The following is a 26830-nucleotide window of genomic DNA, read 5'->3' as shown; positions in this document are numbered from 1 at the left end:
TAAAATGACTGAATCAAGGACAAGCGGCACGCAGAGGCGAGATAGCTAATTAGGTGGATGGAAAGGATGAGAAGTCTAACAAAAAAGGTATTGAAAAGGAGAGGGTTTATCCGAAAAGTGGGAGAAAGGAGTAATTGTGTCGATCTTCAAATGAGGGAAGATTGTGTGGGAAGCTATAAGGGAATTACTATAATGACTGCGGCGTATAGAATCCATGCAACGATACTGAAAGAAAGACTACAAAGAGAATTGGAAGAGAATGTTGGAGGAAACACAAATGGGATTCAGAAAACGGAGGGGAACGATCGACTGGATATATGTATGTCACAGATAGGTGAAAACGAAATTGGAAAAAAAGGACGGAAATGTGTTCGCGTTTTTCATGGATTTCAAGGCAACGTTTGACAGAGTGGAATGGGAATAACTATGGAAGACGATAAAAGATGGGAAAATTGATAAGAAGGTAAAGAACTAGAAACGGTAAGAATGGCAGAGGTGTGTTGGGAATGTAAATGATTAAGACAGGGATAAAAGATTCGGGAACGTGGAGAAGCGTTCGAGAACTTTCGAAAATTATGGGCGTTTGCTATATAAGCAAATTGAATTGTGCTTCGGTTCGTTCTAACAGCATTACCGAAGTGTTCCAACATCGATGCGCTCATGTTATGTTATAAATCGTTAGTAATAAATAACAATTACTGTGATAAATAAATTAATCCATTTCACGACGGTTATAAATTTATTTTTTTTAGTTAAATAAATCACGTAATTAAATTTACGTTACAATATTAATGATTAGAATTCTGTTCCTGTGCCATTTTGGAAGAGCAGTTAAGAAAAGTTGCATACTCTTCCTCCACGCAATGAGTGGTTGGAACCATACGGCTGCATTATATACATACATACAACCAAGCAGCAGGGTTAAATATCTCAAGACTTCCAAAGACCTGAATTTGAAATCATAGGTTACTAAATTTACTTATCTTCCAACCCATCCAAGGGAAATAATGGTTGCTGTGAAAAAATTCTGATTGGGAATTGTAGTAAAAACACCCAAAAGTGTAGTATACGCAATAAAAAATGAGTAACTTTCCACATGTAGACTGTAGGGAGCGTAAACAATGAATTGTTGTAGTAGTTTTTGATCGTTTCGTTTTCTTCCAGTTACACTTACATTACAGTAACTAAATATCACAGGGAATATGAACAAAACAAGAATAATATGAATTACCCTTCGGAATGATTCTACAGCTTCTTCCGATTCGTCATACCCAAATTGATCTTTTTCCAAATTTTATAAAATCCTTCAGTGCTCCAGATTCTTTCGATCCTTCAGCGTTTCACAAATTTTTTGCCAGTTTTAGTGCGTTTACATTCAGGACACCAAGAAAAAAGTTTATAAAGTAAAATTGATTCGCAATCAATGAAGGGCATTAAAGCAAAAATGACACAAACAATGCAATACAAAATGGTAGGCCTAATGGGGCGCCATGCTAACAATATAACATAACAGATGAAAAGTTAAACAATTAATAAACAAAAATAAAAATTATAATACTAAGCAGTAATAGCCATAATTATAGTGACCAGTACAACGTCAACAAATGCAAATATAAAACCGTATGGTATAACGGGAGCCCACGAACTCGACTCGAATTCGATTTGTTACATTTTCGTTAGATCTCTGTTGGTATTTTGTAGTAGGTATATTCTTTTGTATATATTAACCCGTGTAGGGGCTGGAAATAACCCTACCACAGAGGGCCGTCGTAGAAGGCGACTAAACAAGAACCATTAGTCACCCACAACGCCAGCTCTGAAGTTTGGAGGGCGAAGGATGTTTATGGTTTAACAAGATTTTACCGATTAGTTTACATATTGTAGTTCCAGGGGGCGAACCCCAGGATTACGCTCCTGCTTTGGAACCTGTTGTGAGGGAGACTTGGGTTTTCGTGAAATTTATAGGGTTTTGTCTAGTAGTCCACCAAAAATTGTGAATATTCTGGCACCGTATGCGATGTACTACTGGTGACTTAAAGACTTAGATGGTGTAGCATATACTATTGAATTTTTGGCGCATTTTTTAACAATTAAACAAAATGTGCTATTGTTTGCGTTTTGTGCGTCCGTGCGTCCGGACCCACTTCTGCCGTTTCGAACTACTTCTAGAAAAACAAAAAAAGTGACGTAGTCTCACTTTTTGAGACGGTTACGCATACCATAAGAAAATTCGATCTTTCCTTAATAAAGCAGTGAAAACTGTTTTGCATAATAATAATAATAAATTTTTAAAATCTCCCCTGCAAGTTCAATTTTTGACATAAAAAATTGAATATCGAGAAAGCCCTTGGAGCAAAGGGTATCGTTGTATTCCAAATTCGACGTAGAATCCGAAAATGTAGAAAAAATGGGGGGTCCCTATTTAAAATAGCAAAGTTGAGGGCTACTTCCGGTATTTGCGAAAGTAGCGCCAACTTGAAAATATTTTAGTTCAATTCATTATGTGCCAAAACCCTTAAAGGAGTTATCAGTTTAGTTTCATTTTCAAAGGTTCTCCAGATCTTTCTAACTGACGCTCGTCAAGAATGACCCTGTATAGTTGAAAGATTTTGCCCCTATAACCTGATCTCTTATTTGCAAGAAAAATTACCCATGTAGTCTCAATGGATCTGGGACACCCTGTATATATTTATTTGTACCCAAAGCTACAATTTGAAGTATCCAAAGTTACTTCCCGTAATAAATCACTGATTTACAGGAAAGGCACACTTGCTTATCAACAAATGCCGACTAAACTTAGATATTATGATGCAGTTAATGCAAGTTGAATGCACTTACTTTTAGGGGAATGCAATCGGTTGATGACACATGCACTCTTTTCTTATCTTATTCAGTTAATCACTGTTCTAATATGTTTATTTACATACTGCATTGCCCAACAATGACTATACTGAAGGTAATTAATAATTTTGTGAATATGGTAATAGTATTATCCTATTTTGCCACTAGAATGCAAAGCCGAGCTTATGCAATTTTTCATGTGCAAACAGTTTGAGACGATTTGTTCCGCCACAGGCCAGTTTCCGACAATTAGTAAATAAATTATAGCGTAATGCTTCCGATTTATAAGTCCTTAACCATTACCTTCTTTATAATTCAGTTTTCTTTACAAACCTAATTTGCTTCTCTGTGGGTGTCCTTTCTCTGATAAAAGCAGGAGCTTCTTGTTCCCATCGCCAGATCCATTAGCTGATACACCTTTCCTGTCATGGTGAATATTTCTGTTCGTTCCTTTTCGTCTGTATTGCTTTTGCTGGTATACTCTGGAATTTATCTGATCCCGGTTTTGGATAACCCTTAACTATTTAAGGAAATGATTTTTCGTGGCAACCCCTACTGATATCCTCTAACCTGTTTTGTTTCCCGGCTTTGGGTACCAGCCTACCAGCATGTAAAAGTGTTCTCCGACCGTTAAAGTGTAATGGAATTCCATCAAATATATGGCTCTCTGGCTCTGAAATTTCTGACCATTTACAACACACCTCGAACCTAATTAGTTATTTAATGAAAATTTTCTCAGTACCCACCCCGGCACAACAACAATAATTCAATTCTGACTCCAAGAACACAATGGCCACGATAAAACTCCAACGAGGTCACTTACCAAATTTTGAAAGGACTTGAAATGAACTTTGGGCGCGGATCAATAAAAATAATCGTCATTGAGCATGAGACATATCTCTGAATGGTTAAAAGGATCGAATAAACACACGACTTTCATGATTTTCCATTAAAAAATTTATTTTACGACCACAAATGAAAATAAACATAAAATCGTATTTAACAAAATTGGACCACAGCGTCCGAATACACTAACCCCGTATATGCGTTCGATTACAATTTAAACAAATATCAAGAAATCTTCAAATTACTTACAGTTTTAGAGTTAATAATCCCAATCCCAAGCGTGAAACAAACGTTGCCGCTTATTTGAAGATGTAAACCTGTTTTTAAACGTTTTGGAACATGGCGATGGTAGCTGACATTTACTTACTAATTAATCCCGTGCTTAGATTGTCACATTACACCTACAGATTCTTCGTCCAGTACGTTTCGAATTTAAATTTGTATAAAATTGTGTCTATATTTTAAGATCCTCCCACGTTTCGATATAAGATAGATACGCGAAAAAAAAATACATGACGCGATTTTCATATTGGAGTTAAAGACATGGTTTGCTAAAATGAAATAACTAAATATATGCCACATTTAATATGGATACTAATAAAAATTTGCATAAACCAATTTATCTTGTCCCCATTGCACATCGCATAATTGTTTCCACGTTCGGAAGAATGTGTTAATTATTCATCTCTGTTTCTTTTATAAATTTCCTATATACAGAAGAAGTTATAATAAATTGTTGAGGTAACACAGTTTAGAAAGTTCGTTTTTAAGACTTGCGCTTAATATATTTTTAGATTGATTAATTTTATTACGCTATCAGCTGTGAAATCAATATAAATTCCGTTAATTGCATTTCACTAGGTTGTCATTTTGTGTTACTGGAAGTAAACGTCAATTGCACATTTAGAATTACCCTCATTTCGGTTGTGGTTAAGTGTACGGAATTAAGAGAATTTTTTCTTGTAGTTTTGAAGTATCATGACCCTCGACCTCGTCAAGTCGTTCACTGCTTGAAATCCTTTATTAAGTTGCTTTAAAATCTTTTTATCTTCGTCTTTTACTTTCAATATTGTAATTGTAAATTTAATTACATGATTTATTTAGGTACAATTACTCGTAATTATTCTTGAATTTATAACAGTTTCTAAATAGATCGATGTATAATAATACATTATTAAGTAGTTATCACTCATTTGTACACAAATTTATAAATTTGTCAATTTATCACATACGAATGCAAACTTCACTAATAATCACTTCGGCATCGATGTTGACACTTCCATTAAACACGATTCATGGATTGCGATCAGTGGCGCCCCGCTGTCTCTCTGGATTTCTAGAATATTTGCTACAATATTTATTTAATATGTTCTCGGTATCCTGTACATTTCTTTGCTAGTCTTATATTCGGAAAGTTTGTGCATCTGGCGAACTGCTGAGAAATTAACCAAGGTAATGCACTTCATTTATTGTAGTGGAAACAACGTCGTGTAGACGTTCTATTGGTCTAAGCACCAAAAATAATGTTGAAACATCCTGTATATGAGAATATTTAAGTGTAAATCTGAAGGAGTATTTTTGTAAATTGTTTATTTAGATCTATTTATTTAACTGCAAAACGTGAAATTGCATGTTTAAATTGAGGCACATCTGGTCGTTTGCGATAAGTGGTTTTGTTATCGGACGAGATTTAATTAGCGCACGTGTTCTTATGGCTGTTAGAAGAGATGACGGAGATACAGATGTTTACTATGTGCGCGTTTTAAAAAAATTTTGAGGAAGGAAATTACTTTATTGTGGAAGTGTCGGTTCGTTAAATAGTGAAAACAACCAAAAATAGGTTATCTGTTTCGCGACGGTTGAAAAGCGTATACGTTTCTTGGCGCTATTTATTTTATTCGGGCTGTTCGCCCGATTTGATTAGTTGTAGTAGTCTGTCGTTACAATATTTTTGTGCAGAAGAAAGTTAACTAAAGTTGTTTGAGAAGTCGAAGTCGTAGTCGGAGTCTAAGTCGAATTTGAAATCGACGTCGCATCCTTATTTCGCACCGCGTCGCACCGTCGCACCGTTACATCGCATCGCTACAACACACCGCTACATCGGACCGCTGCTTCGCACCGGGAACTAGCAACGGTACTACTCACGGTAACCTCGCATCTAACCTTTATTTGGAGTTACACAAGTTTAATGATTGCGGGTTAAAATTTCCACTAAAGCGTAATAGTTTCAAATTCACAAGTTATCTCTGAAATTCGAGGTCCCCAAACTTTGATTAGCATTTAAAAGTTTACGCGTATGGTTTGCACATATTTCACTTCTCAACCTTATTAGCACGAAATTTCTCTAAAATTAATCACTTTCTCAACACTACAAAGTATTAAACCACTTTGCGGTAATTTACAGGTGGTTGGCCCAACTGCGCTCATGGTTCAACGCGCATTACTATAATTCTTTATTGGTACCCATCCCGTGACCTTAACGTTTCCCACCAATTAGCTAATTTTAAGAACCACTATGTAATCAAACCTTAATTAAGCAGTCGACAAAAAATTACCTTTTGAACTACAGGTCGGTCGCAACGGCCTTGTTGAGCTCAAGAGAGACGCTTTCTGCCAATCTGTATATGTATATGTTAAAGCCAAACACGAAATAGAAAAGTAACGGCGTACACAAAAGAAAACATTTGCCTGTAATCAATGTGAAAGCAAAGACTTCAAGGAGAAGGGGTAGCATTACGTGCAGAAAGGTACAAAGCGTGAACTCTAGCGACAAGATAAAGAACTATGTAAAATAACTTTACTACAACAAGAATAAACTAGTGGATTACAAAGGAGATACCACCTAGATGGCATAAGAATATAAGATTTACATTAGAGCAAACAGAATTTAAATAACCGAAAGTATATATTTCGAATGTTAACAAAAATCCCTTCCATTTACGCAACCACAAATAAGCAGTCGTTAGAAAGACATCTTAGTAGATTCCATTGACGATGTCTTTCCCAATGCTTTAATTGTGACCAGTGCAATTACGCATCCAACAATCATCGTGTAACACGTAACATTTCCGAAGTTTTTAATTGTGAACAGTGCAATTACACAATAAGAATACCACGTCAATCTTTGACACACTACACTTTGAAAAACTTTACCTGCAATCAGTGTAATAACGCTACAATTAATAGCGAAACTCGAAAATACGCTATTATATTCGTTATGGCTGGCTGTCTGGCTGGTTGACGGTCCATTGAATTGATACTGTCAACTTCTCGGACCTCATTTTTGAGTCGCTTACGCCAGGGTTTGCGCATACTCCACGATGTTACATTTCCACTTTCGTCCTTGTCAGGGCGTACTTTAACCATAATGCGGAAGTTTATGTTTACCAATTCAAGTAGGATAATAAAACCTGCCCGTTAAACCGTACAATATAATCGAAACGATTAACATTCGCAATCTGGCAGACGGTGGGGGCCGCATTTTATATCTTCTCGGCAAATAACCCTATTACCGATTATCTTAATATATTATTCCACCTTTATCTATGCGACTCGATTAAATTTACCTACGCGAACAATTTAAGGAAATACAAGTTCCAGTTTACATGCGTTTACCGCAATTATTTCGACAGCCAAAAGGTATTGACCTAAATACCCGTTTGTGAGTACCATTGTTAATTTAACGCGTACATCGCGAGAGAATAAACCGGAAATTTGTGCGACACGTTTTTTAACTTTTAATTATTATTATTATTCCTTTGTTAACAGTAGCGAAAATCAGGCGAGAGATGTTACCGTCGTATTGGATACGCGAAAAGGAAACTGGAAGACCGCAAGGTCCTACATCCGACAGGTGAACGCGACGTTGACAACTTCAGAATTGGCACAACTTATCGTCGTTCGACCCGATGCCTTTTGGGACAAGCAACGGGTCGAAAACTGCACGAGCACGCAGACAGACGGTCAGGTGCGGCGTTAATTAAATCTCGAACTCCATAACCAGATTCATTTCTTGTAGATCAATTTCACCTCGCCATCACGCCTGATTAGATTTATCGATCAACCGCAGCTTCCATCCGAACTAGGAGGTTCGTTTATTTACAATCACAGTCAATGGATCGAGAACAGGCTGGTATGACTTTTTTATATCCGATCATAATTAATCTTCACTTTCTTTAATAATTAATGACTGACATTTGTGAAATTTGTAGAAAGCGGACGAGTACTTCAGGGAATCGGCCGAAGTCTTAAAGAACCTAGAAGAGTTTCACCAACGCCTCTTAAATAATCGGTTATTAAGAGCGACGGAAGTTGTAGATGCCGTTAATGCCAGCAATGAAACCGCGGAGTCCTTGCAGGAGTTAACTGAGAAAAATTTGGAAAAAGGTATGCACTTCTAAGCGAATCTTCACTTTCCAAATTGGGGCTAATTTCAAACTCGCTAATTATGCGACCTCAAAATGCATTCGTTAGTTAAAGATTAATCGTTGCTTTTGCATAAATTATATTTTGACATAATTACCAAACCAATAATGTTCAAGGTTCGTGAATGTTGGATTGCTTATACCTACAGTTTTTCATTTAGTCCGTTGCAGTATCAACTTTCTTCGCTAGAAGAAGTTTGATCATTTCATTTGCCCTATACTATAGTAGTTTTCTATATACAATGTGTTCAAAGTGAAGTCGGTACTATAGTCCGTAAAATGAGCAAGTTCACATATCGGATTAGCGCTTATATTAATACCGCATACTATAGGCCACGGGGCCGGTTATTTAACTAAGGAGTGACCTTGTTTTATGCTGCAAGGTCGTGGTCTGGGATTTCTCTGATGAAAAACCCTGGTCGCGCGGTCGACCGTAAATACACGAACGATAAAAATAGATAACTGATAGAAAGAAATATATTTTTTTTCTTATGTACTAGTACTCCTAATTTTCCTATAATAATGAATAAATCAAAGCTACCTTGTAACGCTATTCGAAGCGCCTATTTTAAATTATTAAATTGGGACCCATTTATATGGATAACTTTACTGAATAAAATAAAAACAACGGAATTTCAACGATATATTACTTGAAAAGAATTGACATCTCTGTTAAAAGGGCCATAAATAAATACATTGCACATAATTATTGAATGTTTTCCTAAGCCAATTTAATTCTAATTACTATTTAACATCAATGAAATGTTTGGTCTTACGATTTAGATTATTAAACGGATCCCAACAAAACAATGTAATTAAAACAATAAAAAATTGAACAATAGCAGTGGTTCCTGAACCCGTTGATTTCCGCCACAATATGCAAAATTGAAGTAGTTTCCTCTGTGTAATTGATACTTCTTAGATTACCCCACCTCGAATGGAATGAGGATCTAATTTGGATAGCCGTTGGATACGTCAGAATTTTCGCGAAGATGGAGAAAGTAATGGAATTTTTCGAAGAATAAATCGCTGTTATGTTATTATAGTTTACATTCCTCTTGAGATTTGACATTTCACCACGCTAGCCGGTTTCTTTACAAGGTGTTTTGCTCCGAAATATCGCCCCAATTCTAGCGCGTGTGTCAACTGATTTCATTTGATTTGAATGAGGCAATACAATCCATTAGACGGAGAAAACAAAAACTACAGCTCGCTATACGTTGGCTAGGGCACAGACTTTATCTGTGGTTAAGGGAAAGAATTTTATCTTATCTTCAATCTTTCCGGGTTTCTTTTCAACTTTGCTATTTTGCTCAATTTTCTGAGTTAAAATTTGTAGAGTTGTTTCACTCTCGGCAAAATAAAGTTGCTAAATTTTACGAATTTTCCAAATTTCTTTGAACTTTTGTAGATTGTTAAATTATTCGACTTTTTATAAATATCCACGTCCATACTTAATTTTTTTGTATTTTTCTAATTTTTCTAAACATGAATTTTTTTGGACACCTTCGGTACCCTTCGGTTTGGACGTGATGATTTTATTTAACCCTATTTTCTGCTTCACTTTTTCTGTTGGTCCGTCTGTTCGTCCGTCCGTCCGTCCATCCGTCTGCCCGGCCGTCCGAGGCCTCCTCCTACAGTTTTCAATATACAGAGTGGCCCAACGAGAAGTATACAGAGGGCTTTTAGGGTATTAAAATAAGAAATTTTGAAAAATCCTCGAACACGTCAATTTTGTATTCGAGGGAGGCAACTTTTGAAATACAAATCACGAACCCAAGTCTTCACCCCTCTACGTAGGGAGCTTAACCCCCAAAAATTTTAAATGGAATCCTATGGCAAACGGCACATTATTTGAAAGCCAATTTAATCGTGATTACTAATCTGCCTTGCTTTTTAAATTCTATTGATTCGTTTCGGAGAACTGACAGGTTCACTTAAGTTTAACAAACAAATTGAAGCGTCAAAATAACATTTTTATACAAGGTGACTTAGATCGCATTTGGTTTGGTTTAGAAAAAACCATTTCAAATGCGAATATCTCCGAAACGAATCAATAGAATTTAAAAAGTAAAGCAGATTAGTAATCACGATTAAATTGGCTTTCAAATAATGTGCCATTTGCGATAGGATTCTATTTAAAATTTTAGGGGTTAAGCTCCCTACGTAGAGGGGTGAAGACTTGGGTTCGTGATTTGTATTCCAAAAGTTGTCCCCCTCGAATACAAAATTGACGTGTTCGAGGATTTTTCAAAATTTCTAAATTTAATACCCTAAAAGCCCTCTGTATACTTCTCGTTGGGCCACTCTGTATTTATTTCGTTATTTTTGAATCCGATAGCTTAGAGTGCTGGCACCTGAGCAAAAAAAAAATCTTGACAATTAATGTGTGCATGCGCAGGCTGCGCAATATCAATTGCCTTATTTATTATTTTGTTAAAATTTTAACCAGAAATACTTCTAGTAAAGGCAAACATATCGCATATTGCAAAAATCAATGTATGCGTGCGCAGACTGTGCAATAACAACATCAACCATCTTATCTGTCGAGATATCTTTTTGAGTTTTTAATAACATATTATGCTTCTGTTAAAGACAAACGTATCTCATATAGTAAACATTACATGTACGCATGCGCAGTCCATTCCAACTATTCCATTTATGAACATACTTTTTTGAAGTTTTAACCATACATGCTTCTAGTAAAGACATATAGCAAAAATCGAAAAATACAAATGTCATTAGTACAGGCAAACACATCGCACATAGTAAAACTCGGGGTGTCCGTATTGCGCGTGTATTTTCTTTTAAAATGTGGGGGAGTCCATGTTTACCCCCATGCAAAACCTCCGTTTACTAAGGTGCGGGTGGTAAAAACAGCAATATTGAAACGCGTTTGTGCTGAAAGAAATTTGTGTGCTGAGATCTCATACCATCAGCCGGACAGATTTTACGTAATTTTTAAATAAAAATCCCTACGCAAAAAAATGCTTACTTTGAAGGTACCTAGCTAATGAAAGTGTTTACACACTTGTAGAATTTTAAATACCAACAGTTTCCTAGGCTTAAGCATTGAATTTATAGTGGCTTAAGCACCTACTAGTACCTAAGCGAATTAGAGAGCTATTAGTTCTTGTACATGCTGCACTTCTGTAAAAAATGGACTAACGCCGATGTTGTACACAGCGAATAACAATTTGTCTAAGTCAAGATACCGTAGAGCTTTGAATCTATAATCAAAGCCTTAGAGTCAGTCAAGTTCATTGTGCACTTTATTTAAATGTTGAGAATTTAAATTGAAAAAATGTCATATAATCTTCTGGGACGTTTCTGTAACGTAAATACACGTTTAACGGTACAAATAGCAACGCCTTATTTTTTATGCATTTCAATTTAAAAACTAGTTTCATGAACCATTGCGTTTGAATAATGCTCGACTTCATTTTCAGGTCAAGAACTTCTCAAAAAGATCGAACACGACAATAGAAACCGAAAATACGCTTCCGAATCGGATTCAATGATGACACCTCAAGATATCCTAGATACGATTCGACAAATTGAAAATACCAGAAGCGACCTACGTAAAAAGCAAACGGAAATCGAGGACGCGTGGAAATTGATGCGGAAAAGTTTCGTCGGTACCAAAGATTTAAACTTGCTGATACGAGGCGTTGTTAATGTGACGAATTGGATTTTGGGACCGGCCGAAAATTTGCTAAACTCGCAACGGAAGGTGGGTCACGACGTTTCGTCGGCGGAGGAGCTGAGGAACGCGCACGAGGCGATCGAGTTGAGGTGCTGGGAGACGTACGGCGCGTATGCCGAGCTTCTGTACAAAATCAACAATTTTCCGAACGATGACTCCGCCGGGCAAGTGAAGGACTTAATCTGGCAGAAGGACTTCATGGACTTTGTGTGCAGGAGTTTCGCCACCAGAATGGAGAGGCGGCGCAATATTCTCATCACTTCCTTGCGATTTTTTCGTTTGGTTTCCGAGTACTTCGACCGCACCAGCGAAGTATTTGAATCGTTAGTTATGGGTAATAAAGTCGACGATTTTTCGGCAGCCAAACAGAAGTTGGACAAACTACAAGCTAGTCAGATCAGTTTAGGTGAACTTTAATCGTGTCATAATTGCGAGAACAATCTTTATTAAATTACAGATGCCATGGAACGCGAGCTAGTCAAAGAGGGTGAAAAATTGTCGGATATGCTTTCGATGCCAGTCAAAGATGCGCTTGGCAGAGAGTTGGCGTTGGACTATTCAGAGGACATCGCCAATATTCGTGATATATTAGACGCGACAAACGCCAGGAAAAATTTGTTTAGCGATAGTGTGGAATTGCAGAAATTAACTTTGGAGCAAGTGACACACATTGACGCCTACGAATGCGATGCCAAACAAGCGATTCAGTGGTTGGATGAACTATTTCAGGTCATGCTTCAGCATCACGGACACGTTGGGATAACGACGTATGAGATTCAGGTCCAGAAAGACGAACATCAAACATTTCAAGAGACGGCAAAGGTAAGCCTCGGATCTATGCCATACTGATAATGACATATAGCTCACCGAAATCTATATTTAAAATAGAAAAAAGGAAACAGATTTTCCTGGTGTTATTGCCCAGATATGAACTTTTGGAAATTGTTTCAACTACACTTATAGTATAGATAAGTAATCTTGGAATCGAGAGTGCGAAAATTAAGTGATGATGATAGGCAGCCCACAATATATTAAGTCTGCCGGCACTTTTTCTAATAATAAGTAGAAGGTTTACAAGTTTCGTTTGGATAGGAAAAGTAGTATTTTTTTGTATTCAAAATCAGTTGACGGTTCCCCCGGAGTACGACCAATTTCGTTTGAACAATCGATTCAAGAATAGGCAACTTTACATACTCCTACTGAAATAAAAATCATTGACATCTGTTATTCAGTTTTTTAGAACATAACTCCAACTTCATACTTGTGTTCAATGTCGAAATTGAAACTCTCTTGTTGCTCTAATTTTGTATCTGATTTGTGGTATTTATTTTTCAGTACAGTATATACAGGATGGGCCATTAGATTGTGGGTGAACGATTGTGGCTTTATTAACGCGCATATTTAAATTCCATTGTGGGGGGAATGTTGGAGGACCCTTAAGCCTACAACCTAAAAATATTTTCATCGAAATTGCAATTGTTATACAGGGTGATTTATATCAAAGTTGCATTTTTTAATGGAACTCCCTGTATATTATTACATATTTCGATTCCTTGGTCAATTTTAGTGTGACTTTATGTATTACACATGATATCTAAAATGAGTCGAATAGCCGCAATTCGTCGTTTTTTCAAAAAGTAGTTGTCCAGTACAAATTGAATATCGCAGTTATCATAAACTTAGAAGGCCGTTACTTTTCAGTGGCACTAATCATGAAATGTACTAACATACGCTGAACAGCTAAAGTAAAACTTTTTTTTGGTTAAAAGAAATCACTTCGTCAATTTTCAAAATTTCAATCAGAGATAACTTGATTTTTTTAAATGAAACTACGAAGTTATTTTTATTGCATGAAATGTAACATTTTATTACATTTCTAACGATATAAGCACGTCGTATGTACCTCTTACCTATTTTTTGTAATTCAACAATTTCTAATAATTTAGTGTTTTTGCGATTTTTAAAGCAACCCAGTAATCAGTAGGCCGTTAAAAATAAAGAACACCAATTCAAATGAAAAAACATTTACCCCCAACAAAACAAAACAAAAACTCTTGTTTGTAGCCCATTTTAAAACATAAAATAATAAATTTGCATTTAAACCATTGCGTGAACTTATAAATAAATCAATTTGAACAGTAAGCCACGAAAGCCATATTACAAAATATTAACACAAAATAAAATGAAATCAGATCTGTCAGTTTAGTTTATTAGCATTTACAATTCTGTTGTTGATTGTTGTGTTAGAAAAATGGAATTTGAATAACATATTTTAAACGGTGCTCGTCACCTTAAAACTTTAAGTACTCTTTTATTCTTCTTCAAAATGTTCTGGTGCACATCGTAGAAGAAATGTGGTTTCAGCACGATGGTGTACTACCTCATTTTGGTATAAACGTTAAAGAATGGCTGAATCAACAACCTGATAGCTGTGGTCTTGAAACATTTCTTGAAATAATTATTTTTCTCTTATTTTTATTTAAACTTTTTATTTTGATTTTTTTAAGTTTTTGTTTTATTTTATTTGGAGTACATTTTTTATAAATTCAATTGTTTATAATATTTAACGACCTATTAATTACTGAGAGGCTTTGGAAATCGAAAAAACTGAATTATTCGAAATTGTTGAATTACAAAAAATATGTAAAAGATAAGTATCGACTTGCTTATATTGTTAAAGAGGTAATAAAATCCTACATTTGATGCGATAAAAAAAACTTGGTAATTCCATTTAAAAAAATCACGTTTCCTTTTATTGAAATTTTGAAAATTGACGAAGTGATTTCTTTTATGTGTAATACATAAAGTCACACTAAAATTGACCAAAGAAATCCAAATATGTAATAATATACAGAGGGTTCCATTAAAAAAATGCAACCTTAATATAAATCACCCTGTATAACAATTGGAATTTCGTTGAAAATATTTTTAGGTTGAAGCCTGAAGGGTCCTTCAACATTCCCCCACAATGAATTTTAAGTATGCGCGTTAATAAACCCATACACTAATGGCCCACCCTGTATATATAACTGTTTACAATAGAGCTTCATGTGTATAGAGTTGATGTTGTAAAAATGGAAGTCTGTTCCTCACTTCATAACGAATCAAGAAACTTGTTTTCGTGTGACTCAACTCACTACCCAAGAAACATTTTTTTGTGATTAATTTACAGGGTTTTTTTTAAAACGAAGTAGAAAACAGTATACCCGCTAATGTAGAGCTAAAGATTATACATACATGCTTCAGCACCAACACCAATGTTAAAAAACGTAATAAAAGTAATTACACATTTTTATTAATGACTGGAAACTTGCTTGACAAAATGTATTTCGCAAGGCTTTTTTTGAATTCCTGTAAAAATATGTGATAAATTCCTACAAAATTATTCCTTAGCCCTGACTCTCGGAACTTCAGATATTTCCAAAAATTTCTTCAAAAGTTGTTCACAGATACGTTACAGGATTTACCACTGTCCAAACTCGACCCACTGTTTTATTACAAAATTGCCATGCAGGGACTTCTGACTCTTTTTTTCGTAGCTAAGCATCATTAACTGATCTGACTAAACTCTCCACCAAATCAACTTTTCCAGATGACACCTCTGATGAACCATGCCAGAAACTCTTTTATTGTGGGCCTGTGGTTGTGGTTTGACCACAATGTGAAAAAATAATTACAACCCCTGAACTGCTCCTGTTACAGTACCCCTTCTATGTTTAAAATTTTATATGCTACAATATTCATAAACTGAAAAACAATAAATCTGAGAGTTTAAAACTCTAATAATGCATCAAAAAAACCTACACCACAAAAAGAAGTCCTAAACTACAAAATAACTGTCCACTACCATTAGTTTTTTTTATATTTCCCTTGCTAATTACTGTTCCTTGTCAGTTTCTGTGTCATGGATTCAAATTACATGGATCTCCATATACTTGTCATTTGTTTTGAAGCCGGTCTCTGTTGATCTGTTACTTCGCGTTTACTAAAACGAGGTTACTACAATGCAAAAATTTATGAAGTCAGTTGGGAATTTAATTACTTTGGAGGAGAAATTACCATTTCGTTTCCCACAAATACTATTAAAGAAGTTCACTATAAAGTGCAGGAACCTCACCTGCAAGTGACTACGTCTACGGGATTGTTTACGTTTGTTGCGCTTTTATTAGGTGAAACTGTTTGTGCGAGTTAGGACATCTACTATGGGAGGGGTGCTTTTCTGTCGATTACTTTAAAAGGGCCCCCACGGATGCTTAAACTTCCGCTTCGCCAAAATCACCGACTATATTCGCGTTTAAGTGCCCTAACTGTTTACCTTTTGTCCTTTAATTATCGTTTCCTAGTCCTTGCTGACAAGCCACGTATTGATTTTTACCGCATATTCCAAGTCACGTTGGAAGGCACTATTATGACCTCTTTCTCTATCCGTCCGTCTGCTCGAGGTCTTAACTACTTCTACAGTTTTTTATTTATTTTTATTTTTTTAAATTTATTTATTTGCCTTTATTTTTGAGTGGGCGAGGTTTTCTAGATATTTAGTTCGTTCTTTTTGGATTCAGTAGCTCTGGAACCTAAATCAAGAAAAATCTTGACGTTTAATCTGCGCATGCGCAGTCTGCGCAATGCCAACTTATTTATAGAGATGATATTTCTTTGAAATTGTTAACCATAGATGCTCCTAGTAAATAGAGACATATCGCATGCTTTGAAAATCAAATGTGCGCATGCGTTGACAAACTTACTTATTTATGGAGATATGTTTGATATTGAAAAAAATGTTTTGCTGCGGATGAAACTATTTACACTCATATTTATACGTATCGGTATCGCTCTTGTAAAATAGGACCTAATACACGCTTTACCTTACTACAAGATATGATATAAATACGTAACTCGCGCTAGTATAAGGTTTCATTCGGTTGCGGTAGGCACATTTTACGGCCTCTTCTTGTTCTTATCTTAATTACAATGACCCGCTTCATTTACCTCAACCCGAATATACACACATACTACAGTGTAAATATTAATTTACTTTACATACATCGGAAATAAAATTGCATTTCTAATCGTGCTTGTTACTTTCTATGGCTAATTCCATTTTAGCTTCCTTGCGGTTAAATAAAATACCAACTTGGGTTATTTATATTTATACAGACGCCTTCAGGCTACATAAATAAAATCATTTTCCTGGAATCGTCATGAAACCTTCATTTGCATGCATACTTTATGTCAGGAAATTTTCGTTTCCATGACAGCGGCAATAACATCTTTTCTAACTACTTTTCCTACTTCCTGTCACGTTACCAGACTCGTGTCAAAACCGACACATTAATAATAACAAAAAGGTCTACATGAAAATTTTCATTTTTTTATATTAAAAAAGACATCAGTAAAATAACTTCACTTGGCAGTAATGTGCTAGTTTCCTGGCTCTTATGTAATGTATTTACCTACATAAAAGTCAGGAAAATTTCACATTGCTGGTGAGAAAATAGTGAAGTTGGGGCCGAGTACGTTAATTTCCCAGGCAAGTATTGTCATTTTACCGACGAGTTTTGTATTAAATTTTACCCGAAATCGTATTTTAATATAAAATTTCAATTTCATATAGAACTTTTTATTAATGGGCGCGTTCATAAGACACAACTGTTCTGGAACAGTTACTGATACGTCTTATAATTAGGTCGCTACTTTTACGCTCTTTACGGAGCAGTCGGCCATTTTTAGTAGCGCTACATACGTCAAAGTAGGGAACGTGACATAAGACCCCCAACTGTTACCGATACGCTACGAGGTAGCGTAGCGGTAACTGTTGTGTCTTATGAACGAGCCCAATGTTAATCTGCCAGTGATGACACGAGTCATTATAGATATTTGGCAATGTGACAGGTGCGGGCGGAAATGTGACTGATGCGGTCGGTAAAGTAACAGGCGACAGGATCTGCCTCTGTCTTGGAAACTAAAATTTCCTGGCATACAGTAGACATGAAAATAAAGGTTTCATGGCGATTTTGGATAAGTAATTATTTCAGAAAAGTTTGTCATAATTCCGAAATTCAGATTTTAGGACCAATTAGCTTGAGTGGAGGTGGAGATCAACAACAAAATTTTGGATAGTGGGGCACAGACAAAAACATACCCCAGGCAACTTTGAAATATTTCAATACTGCCGTTAATTATAAAAGGCTCAACTGAACACATAGTTTACAGTTTGATCTTTGCAGCCTTTTTCGGTCAGGAACCCTTTCCATCATCTTTTAATCTGTTCCGGAATCTATAAAAATTATCTTCCTCTTACAATCTGGATTTGCCTAAATCAATTTTATCCAATTCACAGGCTCCATCGTATACCATCTTTAAGTTTTAGAAAATTGGCACCAACAGCCGCTTTTCATACTCAAACATTTCACGCGGGTTACTCTTCCAACATTTAACAAGTCAAAACATAACTTACGGATACCTACGATAATTTGTGTCGATAGGGCATGGAAGATTTTAAACTATACAAATATTTCCAGGACACCTACAATTACGGCTGCCAACTTTTGAACGCTTCGCTGGCCCTTCGACAATCATGCAAGTTGCCTACTCAAGATCACGCGATCTTGTATCAGAAATTGAAGTCTTCCTGGCAAAGACTCTTAAACGTCAGTCAAGAACAAATGACACGTCTTCGAGTCTCCGCCGTCTTCCATAGATCCGTTGAAGAACACTGCAACCAACTGCGGGACCTTCGCGAGGCTGTCGCCACAATGCCTCTGGAAGAGATGTCCAAAAAGCAAACTAGAGTTCGAAACTTTTACACCATACGAGAGAAGCTTCTGGTCGAAGTTGGACGGATGGTTCGTCTCGGAAAGCTGCTGAGAAGTCGACTGCGGGAATCTATTTATTTAAATGAAACGTAAGTGCCAATTTGACAACTCGTTGCACGTTATCAATCAGAGGGTACAGCTGCATAAGTCTTAAAATGTTAATGTTGGCAGCTTGAGACGTTGGTCAAATTATCGTCCCTAATTAAATTAACTGGTAATTCCCACTTTTCAAACTTCCGTAGTCAAAACAATCACGCTCGAAAGTCGAGATTGAAGGTGGATAACGAATGACGCTTAAAAATAGGTGGGGTTGTGTAAATCAGCAGTGGCTCCTAAACCTGCTCGAGCTCAACACCGTGCAAATTTCGGTAAGTGTATTTGATTTCATTACATTTTCCTCCAGTTTTCCTTTATTTGTATTTGTTGAGCAACAACGCGTGGAGGTAGACGTCACAAGCGTCTTAGCGGAACAAATCGAAAATAGAAATGTTATAATTAGACGTATTTCACTGCCATGTGTTTCGCTTTTCAATTGTAATCTCCGATTTCTTTCGCTTATGTCCAAGAACAATAAACAAAGTTTTCAAAGGTTATTGATAATATTTTGATGTATTGCAATAATTATATTAGTCGTTGTTTAAAAGATAAAAGCCATGTGTGATGAGCTTTGCCAACGATCTTGAGCTATTAACGTCGGCACCTACGTAAACGGCAGTTTCATTTGGTTTAGTACATTACTAAAGTATCACCATATTCCAGTCAAAGAAGTTTAAAATTCTGAAAAGGAAATTCTGTAGGTCCAAATTAGTTTTCCTTCTTTTTATCCTTCAGAATGTTGATTTCTGAGTTTGGATAATTGAAGGTGTAACAGTTAGTTTTGGCGTAAGTGTAAAAGGTAGATCGGTGTATGATGTGTGACTCAGAGTAGGGATTTTGGTCTATTTTCGAAATGGGTGCGAGATCTTTTTGGTAGAACGAATAATGGCGAAAATGCAACCCATGGAATACTCAGATTAGAGAATCGTAGGTGATCAGTTTTAGTTTAGTGAAGGCATTTCAGAATCAGTTGGGGAATGAGGGCTGGAAATATGTCGTTCCTAGCAACGGTTGGAGATTGTACGAGCGTGTCTGGATCACGTTCATGCCGGTTACCCTGGTATGATGTTCTTACAGAAAGACAGAGGCTACTTTTGGTAATGATGAAATCGTATATCTAGAAATATGTTCGTAGGTGCACCGTGTGTCTCACTAATAAACCCTAGCAGCAGAAACATGAAGGTCAAATGACTGTTAGGAAGGTGGTTAAAGAGCCGTTCCAAGTAATCTCGTTAGTCGTTAGGTCTTATTGGACCGCTGCTGCTTAGATCGAAGCTGCTTAGGTGCTATATTAAGGAAAACCAACAGGATTGGAATAGACATCTGTCGAAGTTAACGTGTGCTATTAAAACTCAAGTCTCCACGAGGTGACTGGGCATATTCCTTATTTTATAGCATTTGGCAGATATTTTTCAACTAATATATTAGGGGATAGCAGCTGATTTTGATCTGAGCATGGGACATTACGAGTAAGGAGTTAGTGAGCTTGTCGATAATGTGGCACTTCGGTTGGAGAGAGCAACAGAGATAAATAAACGTCATTGTGATTTAAGACGCCATCCTGCTACTTATGAGGCTGACAAGGTCTTTCGAAGGAATTTTCCCCACTCGGAGGCAATCCAACAGTTCACGGCTAAGTTAGCGCCAAAGTATATCAGACCCTTTGTTATTTTTCAGAATGTTTCACCGTTCATGTTCGAATTGTAAGATATGGATGGTAGGTTTAGGACTTTGTCCAGATTCGCGAGTCGTTTTTCCTGTAGTGTTTGTTGGTTGGGGACGTTGGACAGTCCATTTTAGAAGTCGTATCCACTCTTTTGCTTTCGGAATCCTTGCTCGAAGATCAGCCCCCTTGTTATCTACCCTTTATTCGCTTTTTTTAGAGTGGATTTTCTGTACAATTATCCTCTATGTACTTTCCTGGGTTGGTAACTTTGGGTTAGATGTTTTGGGTTCGGTGGATTGTGGTCTTCATTATTAGAAATAGAGTGGAGTGTGTCGGGGCTTAGGATCGCTCCCCTGGATTAATGTGTTTTTGTGTAGGTACGAGTTTACCTTCCCAAAAATATTAGTTAATATAGTTAATTTATTTGGTTTGGGAGCACTATCGTTTCACGATAGTCTTCTTTTTTTGCTGCATTCTTGAGGCTGAGCCGCGGTTGTGTCGATTTGCCGAGGTGGGCCTTGAGAGTCGGTCGTTTAGGAGTGTATGGTTGAGATGCATTTTGTGTTGATATGACTCTTGACCTAGGGATACCAGAGGCACCAGCGCTGGGCACTGCTCGCGAGCGTTTCGCTCGAAAAACTGCTCTAAGCGGAAAAAGCGCTTGCAAGCGGAGCGCTTGCGAGCACTTTTCAGAACGGCCGCTTGGTTGGGTTTACTTAAAGTGCTCGACGATCGAGCGCTTTTTTCTGCCCGCGAGCGGTTTTTCCGCTCATGAACGTTTTTTTCTCGCTCGCAAGCTCTTTTTTCGCTCGCGAGCGTTTTTTCCGCTCCCGAGCGCTTTTTCCACTCCTTAGCGTTTTTTTCCCTCGTGAGCGCTTTTAACCGCCCTCAAGCGCTGAAGTATTAAGCGCCGCTCGCGAGCGTTTTTTCCGCTCCCGAGCGGTTTTCTCCGCTCCCGAACGCTTTTTCTGCTCTTGAGCGTTGTTTCCGCTCACGAGCGGTTTGATAAACCGCACGAGATCTTTTAGTAGTGCTCGGAACTCGCAGGCGGTTTCGCTTTGCAAAACAACTCGATGCTCGCGAGCATTTCTGAGAAAATTAGAGCACTCGTCGCTCGAGCGGATTTTTAGAACGCTTGATCCAGCTCTGGTTGTCACTATAGGTGAGGGGGGGGGGGTCGTTTTTGGTAAGGGATATATTGCTGATAATTCCTGTTGAAAGTCTTGCGGAATGTGAAAATTCTTAGCTACATCTGGTAGCTGCGATGCTCAGAGCTTATTAGCTTAATTGAATCAATGTGTCAGATCAAAATAATCCCCCCTTTAGTTACTGAGTAATTCTTACTCCCAAAAAATGTCGGAATTATTTTTTTAACATGGCAATGCTGAATATCCACTGGTTAGTCACTTTCTTTTCACCATTACTGCACGGCTTTCGGGGTTGTAGCTTCATCTCAAAATTGAAGAACTAGCATTTTCTCACAGTCTGATTCCCAATTAGCTGAGTTGCAAAAATAACTAAAGCAGGCTAATTTACAGAGTGTAATTTAAACCCAGGCCCAGACAATGAGGCGACCAGCAGTAATAAGAGCACTCAGATAACTGATTGCTCCGTTTTTAAAACAAAAAAAGCACTATCGGGAGCTAAAATATACTAAAGATCTAAAGATAAAACTGGAGTGACTCTTTTTTATTGCAGTTTAATGGAAAGCGAAAATAGCACAGATGCCGACAAGAACTTGGAGGTTCACGACCCTTCAGTTCAAGACAACGCAGTGGCCGTTGAAGCGATCACCGAAAAGTTAGCGGAGGTGACCAGCCTTGCGGAAGAGATGGATCAAGCCCTGCTCAGCGCCCAACAGGACTGCGGACTTTTGACGGCGACTAGTTCGACGACCACGAGCGCTTCCACCACGCCCACCACCGTCGTTTGCATGAGCACGAAGGCGACTTTCGACGACAATAGTTCGTATAGTGAGGTATGGGAAAATTGTTTAGATACAAATATTTTGGGAATGACTAACGCCTATCGAGCATTCACATTAAATCATACACGTATTTTTAAATTACATTTGTCTAGTTTGGTTGTCTATTTAAAGACGGGTCGGATTCTTCGATTTTATTATATAAATACACTTGATGCTGAGGAATTAAAGACGGCTGTGTTACAAAATTAAGTATTCGTTCTTGAGGACTTTCAAAATAAAATTTAAAAAACACATTAGATCTCAAGTATTTTCAATTTACTATTCATTATTATTAAACGCACTCTACACTAGGGTAATATTTATTTCTGCAATTACTGCTTTACAACGTTATTACGCACATTTCTCACCAAGCGCAAGGAAAGTGAAATACAGTTTGAATTAATTTGATTTGTTTTACGTTGCTTCGCCTTGCCTTTCCTTGCCTAGCCTGGCCTCGTTCCGCCTCGCCTCGTCCCATTTTGTTTATTGCTTTACTTTATACTTCACTACACTATAACTTCACTTTACTTTACTTCACTTCACTTCACTTCACTTCACTTCACTTCACTTCACTTCACCTCACTTCACCTCATTCACTTCATTCCACTTCACTTTAGCGGTTTGTTCAAAAAAGAACTCTCTGTATCCTACGTCTAATCGTAAAAGACACATGTAGGAGGTAGGAAATGTATTCACTTAAAAAAAACTTCATAAATAGAATAAATTAAACAAATAAAACAAAAATCAAGTACTTAACAACTAACAATTCTCATTTGTTGTAGGAATCTCTACTTCCATCGAAACCGCTAAGAACGGAAGACCTAAAGTCCGACGACGAATTCTTGACGGCCTCCGAATGCACATTCCCCCACTCCCGATCGTCCTCCTACAATACGGCGTCCGAATGCGAAAACCGCTACTCACCATGGTGGGATTACGACAAGAAGGACTGCAAAGAGAACGTCTCGAAGGAGAAGTTGGTGCTGGGCGTCGGACTTCCCGAGTTGCCGTCCGCAAAGTCCGTCCTCAAACCATCGCCCGAGGTACCGCCGGGCAAAATCGTACGCGAGGTAACCGAAACGACGCATTTAAAAGTCCAACATTCCCACTCCATCGGAGTGTCTTCGTACGTGTTGACGTCAGAGGTCGCGCGCGAGAAGGATGGGGGTGCGTGCTCGACGAGCGAAAACTTTACGTGCGTCGATGCGGGTTCGTTATTGGAGCGTATGCGACAGGTAGGTGAGAGTGTTGATGAAGATAAGTGGAGGAAGTATCAAGGCGTTACTAAAAAGGCAATTAGGGGTTGTTTTTGATTTTTATTTTTTAATGATTAGGAGCGCTTTGTTGAAAGCTTGAGAGTACCTTAATAATGTAAATGTGGTGTGCTATTACTTGCCATAATTTGTGTTGTTATGCATAATTAATCGGTTGTCAGTTTTTTTAAGTTTTAATTTTGAGAGAATTTTGCTTATGGCCAATTGTCATAAGAGTCAGTTGCATGTAAGACTTTTGAGTAACAATGTTGTTGTGATGCTTATTTGTTGTATTTCTATTATGTGTTACAGTCTAATATATTTTTGTTGCTCGTGGTTGTGGTTTTTATTTATTTCTCGTACTAAGCTTATAACAAGTGTTTGGCAAACAACTGATAGCCATTCATTATAACGAAGATTAAGAAGTATGTACCAAGAGATGAATCATCTGCATGTTGGTAAATATTTGGAAATAGATATATTTTCCAATTACGAGTAGGTATCTACTTTTCAGTTTTAAAATTGTATTTCGGGTAAATGCTCTCATATCGAAAAAAAATAACACACTAATATCACCTAATCTTAAGCAATCGGTTATTCAATTACTTAGCCGCTGCCAAATATTATACATCGTTTACGTCTGTGCATTTCATCTTCAAAAATATACTGTTAATATAACTGTTGAGTGCCAAAGATCTATTTTAAAAGCTGTCAATAATTTAACATGATTTAGCAACGGGGTCATTCATTAGCTCATGCTCATGACATGAAAATTACTAATTCTAGGATTATTAGACGAAATGGACTATTTTCCGTATTGTATGAACACTATAACTATCCTTTTCATTGCCTCAATTTGCAGCTTCACGAGTGTGAATCTCTGTCTAAAATCTGGTGACATGTTTTGTTAACTTAATTTCAGGTGGCTATTTAAACACCTCTACAGCACCAAAACTGGTATACTCAAAAATTCGATACAACCGAACGATCCTCGAGATCTTCACACATAGATCATTTTTACAATGCACCTTAAGGGGTTGATTCTGTCCCACCAGATCAGCATGGATTGTAAAACGAACTTTTGAATCGGCATTAGTTTACATGTGCAAAACAAATTTTTTGATTCTGCACTAGTTTTACGTTTATTTGGGGTGCCTACATACAAAATTTCATCTAAATATCTTAACAAATAAAAAATACGACTACGCATGCGCAAAACAAATTTTTTGATCCGTATCAGTTTTCCTTTTATTCGAGGTGCCCACATACAACATTTTATTTAAATATCTTAAAAAATAAAAAAAACAATTGCGCATGCGCAAAACAAATTTTTTGATTCGGCTCTAGTTTTACTTTTATTTAAGGTGTCTACATACAAAATTTCATGCAATTCGGTTCACAACTAATGGAGAAGTAAAAAAATCGGATTGCGCATGCGCAAAACAAATTTTTTGATTCGGCATTAGTTTTACTTTTATTCGAGGTGCGAACATACAAAATTTCCATTTAACATCGTAACAAATAAAAAAATTGGGATTGCGCAAATATAAAAGTTGTAATGCGCATGGGCAATATTTTTTTGCATCTGCATAGTTCCCTGAAGTTTAAGAAATATTTACCAACACAGAAAACCGGACATTCATATGTTCTTTGTAACAAGAGTTATAAGAGAAACCCTTTTTGGAGGTTGGGCGGTAACTTTTTGGCACGTTTGTCTACGTAGCCAAAAAACAATAGCGACCTTTCATATATCCCGAAGAATATGTGTATCAATTTGCAAAATGATCGGACGTTTCTACACAAAGTTATCGTGCACACAGACAGACAGACGGGCGGACGGACAGACATACGGACAGACAGACAGTAATAAAAAATTATAAACGATCTCGAGGATCGTTAATAAAATATCTTTGGCTTTCACGGTGTAACAGCTTAGTTACGTTTAAAAGGGTTAAAGATCCCACTAGCATCAAATAAAATGTAACCTCTACGACACTGGCGAAAACTCCAACGACAATTAACTTTTATTTAACCCACAGTTAGCACACTAATAAAGAATCTTCTTACACCCCTTACCCAAATCCTTTGCTTCTCATCAATAAATAAATAATAAATTTGTCTCATTCAAATAATTTTCATGGGTCGATTCCTTTAGGAATATTAAAATTACTTTGAACAAAAATCCCACTATTGTATACAAATCAAAAAAATTAGGATAACTTACAGTTACTGACGTGGGTAATATGTTGCAAAATTAATTGTCTTTAAACTCCTTGTCTTATGCCGTTGTATACAATTTTTTTTATTTATCGCATAATGCGTTATCCAGTGACGTCACTCAACTGTAAGGAACTTGCTTTTAACCAGCCGTTACTGTAAGCGACCAGAAAAACTTCTTTGTCACGATGAGTTTCATTATTTGGTTCCGTTTTTTATTTGAAAAACAATTCTCCGACTCAAAAATATCCCTTCGTTTATATTTTACCACACGTAAGTAAAAGGCTGACGAACAGTTTTTTTTTGTTCCGGAATCTACTGTAATTCGCTGCAGTCAGCGATATCTGGGCGCCATCCCCGAGGGTGGGTTTACTAACGTGGTGATTTTTCAGTTTTTTTATTATACCTGAATCACAATCTCCGTTTTAAACACCCAAATGCGTGCGAAAAAGGGCCTTTAAAACACACGTGCTTTAAAGTTGCTAAGTAACGATACTTCAAGTAAGTATGACTTTTGAAACTGTCATCTGGATGAAATAAAAAATCCTCTTAGGTCGCTTTCTGTAAATGCAGAACATTTCTTTGGCTTTTGCACCTATCCTTTCGTTGAAGCTTTCACAAACGCGCATAATTTAGGGTATGCTTCCAAATCTGGTCCACTTTTTAATCGCAGCATTGCTTTAAAGTTTTGAATGAATGCACCAAAATATAGAAGATTTAAATACCTTTGACATTTCCTTCATATATGCCAGCATTATGGATGCATTTAAGACTGTATTCGTAAGTAACTTCCTATTCATCCATGGAAACAACTTTTCATATTCTTTATAATAGGCTTTACTGGAGTTGGATTTTACACCTACCAACGTTTGTTTAGATTTTACAACAATCGATTTAATGGACGGTGTATTATCTTTTTCAACGGAAATCGTTTAATTCACAAAGACGACGATTTTTATAAGCAAACGTCAAGTGACATTTCCATGGCAATCGTGAAATTACG

At 36.9% G+C, this 26830-nt stretch overlaps 1 protein-coding gene across 5 annotated transcripts in view; it reads left to right on the top strand.

Moving 5' to 3' along the window:
• Positions 1-26830, top strand: part of LOC116174774 (titin) — a 114897-nt gene that overhangs the window by 12472 nt on the left and 75595 nt on the right. For 4 of the 5 annotated variants that reach the window (XM_031492765.1, XM_031492763.1, XM_031492761.1 and 1 more), the window contains exons 3-10: positions 7456-7654; positions 7706-7819; positions 7899-8073; positions 11561-12223; positions 12275-12639; positions 18336-18718; positions 22090-22369; positions 23140-23592. In XM_031492765.1, coding sequence (XP_031348625.1) covers positions 7456-7654; positions 7706-7819; positions 7899-8073; positions 11561-12223; positions 12275-12639; positions 18336-18718; positions 22090-22369; positions 23140-23592 — 2632 coding nt within the window. Of the gene's footprint in view, positions 1-7455; positions 7655-7705; positions 7820-7898; positions 8074-11560; positions 12224-12274; positions 12640-18335; positions 18719-18863; positions 18998-22089; positions 22370-23139; positions 23593-26830 lie in introns of those variants that run through there. The other variant, XM_031492764.1, reaches the window with a different exon arrangement.

Source organism: Photinus pyralis, unplaced genomic scaffold (genome assembly GCF_008802855.1).
Source record: "Photinus pyralis isolate 1611_PpyrPB1 unplaced genomic scaffold, Ppyr1.3 Ppyr1.4_LG6, whole genome shotgun sequence".
Taxonomy (NCBI): domain Eukaryota; kingdom Metazoa; phylum Arthropoda; class Insecta; order Coleoptera; family Lampyridae; genus Photinus; species Photinus pyralis.
Note: the sequence above shows the minus strand (reverse complement) of the source record. Positions and strands in the feature narration are given on the sequence as shown.